Source organism: Alosa pseudoharengus, unplaced genomic scaffold (genome assembly GCF_046254945.1).
Source record: "Alosa pseudoharengus isolate Yale_2024_CS ecotype anadromous, Long Island Sound unplaced genomic scaffold, YU_APseudo_1.1 YU_APseudo_1.1_scf_6, whole genome shotgun sequence".
NCBI classification, from domain to species: Eukaryota; Metazoa; Chordata; class Actinopteri; order Clupeiformes; family Clupeidae; genus Alosa; species Alosa pseudoharengus.
Window position 1 is genome coordinate 22,076,312 of NW_027468848.1, and position 8,740 is coordinate 22,085,051.

The 8,740-nt window shown below is 40.5% G+C and overlaps 1 protein-coding gene across 1 annotated transcript; it reads left to right on the forward strand.

The window, feature by feature from the left end:
• Nucleotides 1–554: 554 nt before the first annotated feature.
• On the forward strand, nt 555–8,648 carry osmr (oncostatin M receptor). The gene is made up of 17 exons (XM_076270738.1): nt 555–891; nt 1,836–1,984; nt 2,070–2,235; nt 2,433–2,708; nt 3,253–3,382; nt 3,805–3,953; nt 4,059–4,198; nt 4,434–4,581; nt 4,736–4,815; nt 4,963–5,185; nt 5,395–5,592; nt 5,680–5,781; nt 6,087–6,245; nt 6,376–6,528; nt 6,620–6,701; nt 6,787–6,871; nt 6,987–8,648. Exons 1-17 carry the CDS (start codon nt 807–809, stop codon nt 7,341–7,343), a joined length of 2,682 nt encoding a protein of 893 aa, XP_076126853.1. The 5' UTR covers nt 555–806; the 3' UTR covers nt 7,344–8,648.
• The last annotated feature ends 92 nt before the right edge of the window (nt 8,649–8,740 follow it).

Consider the following 8,740-nt stretch of genomic DNA (forward strand, 5'->3'; position numbering starts at 1 on the left):
GATCAGAGAGGTTGAAGCGGAGCAAACTCTGTAGACTATAATTGGGTCGCCTTATTGGATTATAATATTGGATGAAGAGAAGCCTAAAATGTTATTTCAGATCTAAAGTCTTTAACATAGGGTAATTTTCATTGATTTTGTTTTGGTTAGGCCCTGCTGCCATGGTGTCAGGTGTTATCCATCTCATAATAAGCCTTTACTATCGTAGGCCTATTTTAATAAAAGCCTAAGCTCTAGTCTGTCGAAATTAAAACTTATAATTAGACTACTTGAGACCATATTTTCATAACCTGATCATAATGTAACAAACCAAAACACTTTAACCATAGGGCCTAGTCAATAACCATTTTTCAGACAATTAAATGCCTAATAGGCTAGACTTCTTCAGAAAAAAAAAAATAACAATGCTGAACCTCATCTGTAGATGGCACTGAGGAGTGAGAATTAGTAGCGCGGCTAGAAATCTGATAGACACATTCTTCACACTTAGCATATCTCTAAACAGGGCGTAGACGATGATCTGACATCAATAAGTGGCCATGTAGACCTAGGCTACTACAGTAGTCTCATAGATATAGGCCTACGGTAGGCCTAAAATAGCATTACTTATAGGAGTGTGGATTAAATAGCCTACATTAACTGTGAGGGTCACCTGATGGATGGACTACCTGAGAAAATCTCTTGCAACCACGAGATGCAAGCAAGCCCATAGATTTTACCATAGGCTGAACGACTTGTTTTTCAGCCTAGCCTATATTTTAGCTATTCGTCATATGTGCTATTTTGGAGAAACTGAGGAGTGATTGATGGAATCCAATGGATCAGGCGTTGTGGTGTACATGTCTTATAGCCTACTTGCGATCATTTGTAACGGCTGGTGCAAAGGTTTTGGTAAGTGAACACCTGCTGCTGCTTGTTAAATCAATAGGCTATAACCCTTATGCTGTGTTCTGGTGCGTTTACAGTTTTTTTAATCTCAAACTAACAAGAATTAGGCTAATGACATCCCTCAACCCTCACCATTTGAAGATACACAATATATCAAGACTCAGCGATTTTTTTCACTGGCTATTTTTACATTGTTACAAATGTGGCCGCCTGGCCGGCCTCTGGTCAAAAATAATAGGCTACTTAATTAGAGTAAAAAGTTAGAGTAAAAAGTTGTCAGGTACATAGATTTCAGTCAGTTGGAAGTCTATTTAAAGATATGTAGTAGGCTATCCTACAATCATAAATCACACTGGTCATTTGACTGAAGACTCAACAAGTGTTTTCTGGGGTGGGGTGGGGTTGTTGGGTTGTGGGTTCTTCAATAGGCTAGCCTATATTGTTGAACAAAATAGCCTATAGTCTCGAGATGGAGATTTAGATTTGCACTTGTGTTGAATGGGATATTGCAAATTTCCCATATTTCCTTTTATATAAAAATGAGGTTTAAAAACTAGAAATTATGTCAACAATTAAAAACAAAACGTCATATACACATTTAGGCTACTCAGAAGGTTTAAATCACCATAGGTCAAAATCAAGTGGTTAGCCTACTGTTAAAGTGAACATTTAGGGCCCCAGCCGTGGCGCGGCTGGCTTCGATTCCCGCCCCGTGGTCCTTTCCGGATCCCACCCCGACTTTCTCTCCCACTCGCTTCCTGTCATTCTCTACTGTCCTGTAAATTAAAGGCATGAAAGGCCAAAAAAATATATTGAACATTTAGGTCAAGGTCTGGCCAAAACTATGTCCAGAAACAAGTGTAGCCTAACCATATATTGCAAACACAACATGAAGGTTAAACTGATTTCTAGGTTCAAGCTGACCTGATTGTCATCCTGTGTCTCAGATTATATGGACTTTACACCGATTAAATTTGAATTGTATCCACAAGATCATCAACATATTGTGGTAAACTGGACAGTAGACAGCGCACTTGAAAATGTTACTTATGAAATCCAAGTGGCCCGCACAGAGAACTTCAACCTAATTGAAAGTGTAAGTAGAGCCTGCAAATCACTTCAAAGTTTAATCATTGACAGGCTACTTTGAGTTTGACATTTAAAATACATTTTTTCCCTAGGTAAACATAAGCACTAAATCACAAAACTCTGAAGAACCATTCCAAACTTGGACATGGACATCGAAATTGCCTTTACAGTGCACTGATCACTCTGTGAGGATGAGACTTATCTACAACTACAACTCTACTTTTGTAGATTCCTGGAGCCAGTGGAAAATTCATACAGGTAAGAAAATAAATGTTATAAACTGTTATCATGTTAATGAATCAGTTATTGTAACTAATGAATGTCTGGATCATGATTACATTCGTTTTTTATTAACTCGGTTCTCCCCTGAGTCTTCTCCAAGACTGTCTCCAAGGTGTTTTTTTGGGGGGTTTTTTTGTCCATGTGTGGTTTGTTTTTGTTGTTTTTTTCTTCAGATGAAGGTGCTCATGATGTCTGGGATGAGCCGCAGATATTTCCATCTGAAGAGGTTTTCCAGGAGAGATCTGAAGTATACTTCTGTTGTGTGGCACCAAGGGACGCTCAAGTCACCAGCATAACCTTCAACAGAACACGATACCCCCTCATCAGCATCAGTAGCCAGGTCAAAGCCATCGCAGTGGACAATCTTAATATCACCTCTGAACTGGGGGTCAGCTTAGTTTGTCTTGACTCCAAAGGCGATGAGGGCATCACTTCAAACTTTGTCACTTGTTAGTATTCTTGATCACCATTGCTTTGTAATCAACAGCTGGAGTTGTTATAATAGTATGGCTGCCCAAATGTGTACATTTATGATACAGTGTTTTAAGCCAGTGGTTCTCAACCAGGGGTTGACAGATTGTGTGAAAAAAAACATTTGAATTCTATATTAAGCCTTTACACTTTCACTTTTCTTTCGTTTTGGTGAATTGTCATTACTATTTCTTAGTGTACACACACACATGCAAACAGCGTGGTTGTTCACAGTCTTTAGGCAGCCTGGCCTTAAGCATCCGTGAAATTGACAATAGTAATATTGTAGACTTGGTGGGCTATTTGATGTCATGATAATGTAGTCCTCTGCTGCTCCATTAGCTGTGCATTGTTGTTTATGATCAGGAACTGTGGTCATGAACATGAAAATGTTGTCCTATGTATTTGTGTGTGTGTGTGTGTGGGGGGGGGGGTCGCGAATACCAACCTGATTATTCCAGGGGGTCGCGGCTCAAAAAAGGTTGAGAAAGGTTGAGAACTTATGAAAACATGTATCACCAGTCCCTCTACAGAAGCCCAGAAATGTGAGCTGTGAGACGGAGGATTTGAAACTCTGGAGCTGTAGATGGGATCCTGGAAGACCGCCTAACTTGCACAAGCGCCACGTGCATCACTATGCTCTGCTTGTAGAGTAAGTTAAAATTGTTATGTTTACATTTCGTATTGTTATTATTGGAAACCTCTTCCTCTTTTTTCAGCAGTTCAGTGTTTAGTGCCACAAATTATTTGATGTTGAATTTAATCTGTAAGGACTAAACAGAAATATCTGTAATATGTTGTAAAAGGTGCTATGTCGAGTTGTGTTTTTTTTTTTAAACGTTTAAAATGACATAGAAATATCAATTGAATTTGAAGAAGCAAACATTTGAACATTAAGTGAAAAATGCTGTGTGTTGTATCTCTGTGTGTCAAATGTCCACTGAAGTTAGCATGCAAACCACGTAATGTTGGCCCCTACTCTCTTGTATTATCACTATACAACTATGTGGCTGTATTCTAGAGAGAAAATGGCTGTCCAAGCTTTATCAATGCTTCATCTGTGTCTTTGTGAAGGAACTCAGGCCATGATCTCATCAGGTGTGACATGTCCTCATGTAGCTTTCTGGCTGTCTCACACCTGAGTGAGTATTATGTCACTGTGGTGGTAACAAGCAGTCTAGGGCAAGAAATGGAAAGCATCAAGTTCCATGCACTGGACAGAGGTTAGTTTGTTGTCTAGCAAACCACAAACTTGAATGTTATTGACTATAATTAATGTTTACAGTGTCCTGCCTAGAATGTTTAAATATTTTGATAATTGTGTCCAGTTTTTCCAGTTGCCAAGAGTTTGTCTGTGATTCCTGACGTGCATCAAGCGAATGTCTCTTGGACTATAGAAGGGAACTTTACAAAGATTCCAATGATTTGTCAAGTCCAAATTAGGCCTATTCCTGAGGGAAATGTCTTGGTATGCATTATATTCATACACTCTTGACCAAGTCACCATACAAATAATGATAAACATTATATTAACACAATTTCAACAACATTCTATTCATAGTTTTCCATGTATATCTATTCACAATTATTAATGAATTAATTTATGTATTTATTGTAAAGCGACATTTTGCATTGTTGTAACATATTACTGTAGATTAAGCTCTTGATGTTGTGGGTAAGGTATCTGTGAACTGCTTTTGTAGACCATTGAACAGACTGGAGGTTTAGCGCTACACTTTTCTTGTCAACTGGAAAAATTAAAACCCAGCACTCAGTACTTTGTGAAGGTACAATGTGCAGTTTCTGGGAGAAGATGGGGGAAGTGGGCTGGCCCACTATTCTTTAACACACGTAAGTTCACTATGAAATTCACTAACATTATGTGTCAATGTGTCAATCTTTGAGCCCTTAAACCTTTTTTAAATGTTCGACCAAAATTAAAATTTTTCTCACAGAGATGACATTTGTATATTGTATAATCTTTTTTACTCCTAACCTTCATCAGATCCCCTGGTTCTTGTGGACATCTGGAGGAGTATACAAGCCCTTCCAAGTGGTCGCCGTGTCATTTTAACATGGAGGACAGTACGTTTCAACCACAGCAGGACAATGACCTGATGAATAGAAGAAATACCTCGAGATTGTTTACTGTTTGAAACTATCATTATCTATGACATTGCTATAACAGTAGTTGCTTCTCAGTATGTAACCCAAACTTGCCATACCTTTCAGTATACCAGTGACATGCAGCTTGATGTCAAGTCATATGAAATTCGACTGCAGCAGGAGAACAGCCTGGGAACGTTGTGGACTAACACAACGAGTGTTAACCCACAAGTTAATCAGACTGAGTTCTTCATCGATGAGCAAGGGTGTAACATTTCTGTCTATGCCAACACCACAGCTGGAATCTCTGTTGCATCTCATATTTTCATCCCTCCTGCAAAACACTCTGGTGGGTAAACAGTGGGCTCTGAAATGTTCTCCAGTGGCTGTCCCACCATTTGTACTGAAAGAGACACTCCACAGAGCTGTGGTTCAACATGTATGATATTCAGTATGTAAATATTGCTTTATACTGACTGGTTTGTCTGACGGTGCATTTGCATAGAAATGTACATAACTGCACCTGACACATTATGTATTTTTCCTGTGTCCCCACAGAAAATGCTGTTATCCCAAAAAGGGTGGTTGGCAGTGTCAGAACTGGGTTTATGCTGTCATGGACAGAAGATCCTAGTGCTGTATGCGGGTACACAGTAGAGTGGTGTCACAATGGGAGTGGTGTACTGCCTTGCACCCCTAGCAACCTTCGATGGCAAACAGTGCACAGAAGTAACACATCCTTATCACTCAAAGCAGGTACAAATCTTTGCTCTTCATAGCTGTGAAGATTTTTATCAGTTTCCATGTAGCAGAGGCTAATATCAAGCCACATCTGTTTTCTAGAAGCTTTTATGGGCGGCTGCAGATATACATTCAATGTGTTAAGGTGCAGAGAGGATGGACATCACCTGATTGAGACACACATTGGCTACTTACAGGAGCAGAGTGAGCGTTGACAGGAAGAGGCCCTTTTCCTGTTTTCTGCACTGTCATAGTAACAGATAAAGGCTGTACATGTTGCATCAGACCATAGTCAGAAATAATTATCAGCAGCATACATGGCTTAAATCACAATGTCTTTGCAAAGTTTGAAAAAAACAAAAAACATTTGAATTTGAGACCATGTGACGTGATCAATACCGAGTTGTTAATGTGGTTATTTAGGATTCTGAAGCTATTAAGGCTCAGTTTTCTTTGGCATAGAGAACTTTAGTTGCCAACATTTAATTATTTGAATCTTTATTTTACAGCACCCACACAGTTCGTACAAATTCAGAATTATCCAATGGTGACATCTTCCTCTGCCACAATTGAATGGAGTTTTCCGGAAGATGATCCCCGGCACCCCGGTTTCATCTCAGGCTACCTTGTGACTTTTCAGAATGGCCACTGGAGTGACCAGAATCATAGTGAGTTCAAGGATCCTGACTTTGCAAGTCATTGTTACTTGCTGTTCACTGGCCTTTTTTTGAGTGTATTGGGGGGGGGGGGGGGTTAGTTGGGAATCAACCTATTCACAATGCCACATTATGTTCCCAGATTCCTACAACCTTTCAATAGACAACCCACACAGGAAATCCATCACAGTCAACAGTCTGTGGGAGAGCAGAGAGTACAGCTTCTGCGTCCAGCCATGTACGTCAGCAGGCCCTGGCCCCTCTACGTGCCGCACATTCAGAACCTCCCCTGACTGTGAGTATCAGGCACAAACCCATGATCGTGTAACATAAGGAAGGCATCCGAGATCACGTACAACTGATGGTGAATGGCTCTTCTTTCACAGACACTCACTTTTGGGTGAAGATTTTAATCCCGGTGATATTCCTTTTTGGTTGCTGTATTCTTCTTTGGCCATATTGGAAAAGGTCAGTACAAAGTTCGGACATTTGTAGATTTGGGTAACATCTGCCACCGCCCCACCAATCTTACAGTGACCCCTGTATTCTTCAGACTGAGGAGTTCAGTTGTGGAGATTTTCACGCATCCAACCAAGGTGAACGTGAACGTATTAGAGCTGGACAGCTCTCTTTACGAGGTGTGTAAGCATTCCGCTATCCCTCCAATCTCACTTAAGAACAAAAGACACACGAAGACGAGACAAAACACGACACATAGCATTGTCTCAATGTTCTCTCCTCCTGTGCTTCCAGACGAGTGAGAGGATTCGAGCCCTGACTGTGGAAGACTGTTTGTGCTGTGACCTTGAGATCATAGAGGTCAAGCCTGGCGTGGCAGAGTGCAAGTGTCTGGTCTATCCCAACGAGGCCAGTTGTTCTTTCGCCCCGTTGACGGCCTGCTGCTGCACAGAGCTGACCGACGACGTGTGGGGCGATCCCGTTAGTGAGAGGGGCGTGAGTGTGTGCAATTTCACATACTCGCCGACCTTCACAGAGGTGTCGTTCTGTCGGTCATCGTTCAGCTCAGATGGTCTCACAGAGGGACAGCCTGTCCAACCACATGACACATGCACCACAGACTATGTTGTGTCTGCAGGTATGCCGGCATGAATTCTGTCCTGTATTTTTTGTATTTATGTCCTAGAATACTCGGATATAATAGGATATAATATTTAACATGGTTGACACCACAGTGATTTGAAGGACCAGTATCCATAGACTTTTACACATTATTGCTGTGAATGAAGACTTCTTGGTATCATTGTGACGCCGCGGCTATCTGCGCGTCCTCACGCGACCATATAATGACCGCACCGAACTTAAACATGTGGTGTTTTTAAACAACGGACGTGTTTACACTCATATTCATTGCCAAGGACTGTGTTGCGTTAGGTTGAGTTTGAGTGTGTTTAGCCGATGGATGCATAGGCTACATGACGTTGAATCACATCAAACATTTTCCCACGCATTCACGCTCATTTCATTCATTTCTATTTCATTCACTCGCGGCAAAACTCAGTTTTGTTACGGTAAAATAAGCATCGATTTAGAAACTGCAAAGCCTGTATAAATTGTCTGTGATGAGAAAATATGTGAGTTGTACGGTGTTTGTGTATTTGATGTTTCAAAAGTGCAACTTCTTACCGTCGCTATGGCCGGTGCGCGCTCCCGATACGGGATGGCTATATGGAAGGGTGCGTTCGCGAACGACGCACTTGCGTCCTTGCAAAATCCATTATTGTTAGTCGACTCTGTACTTTGTATGTAATGGCATGTGTCCATGCATTGATATTATTAAGTAAGCCTTATGTGTTCTTATTGTGTACCGGTACTCTTTTAACTGTGTTTGATGTGAATTTATGATATTATGAGTAAACACCCCTGCCTGTGTATAGACTAATGGTAGTTACCAATTAGGTGTGGGTTTTGCCAATGCATAAAATGGGTGATTGTCATTTGGAGGGGAATCTCTCAAGGAACAGAACTGCTTGCTGTTGCTATAGCGCAAGGTATTGTGTAAAACCTACTAAGCCTAAAAACCTAGTGTTGTTAAATCTAGTGCTGTTGTTTCTGGCTGAATATAGCCATAGCCTTTTTGTTTCGTTTATCAAGTATTTTTGTTTCTATTTTCTTTTTCTTTTTGTTGCATTATTTTCTCCTATAATTTTGCACTGGATGACTCATACTTTTGGTGATGGAAAAATAAATATCATCATTTACGCCATTTCTGCCTGACTTCTGCCATTTGTGCCAAACCCTAAGACCCTCGACAAACTACTTTTTAACAATCATTAATAAACCGATGACGTTTGCACTGTATTAGGTTTATTTTTCCCAAATGTTCTTTCAGAAGATCAGGATGCCACGGGCCCAATTGTATTTTAAATCTAATTAAAACTACTTTTTGTGAAGTAATACTGAGTGGACAATGGTGCAATATTATAGTCACTTCCAGACACTTTCATCCACTCATTCATCACCTCTCGTCTGGACTATTGCAATGGTGT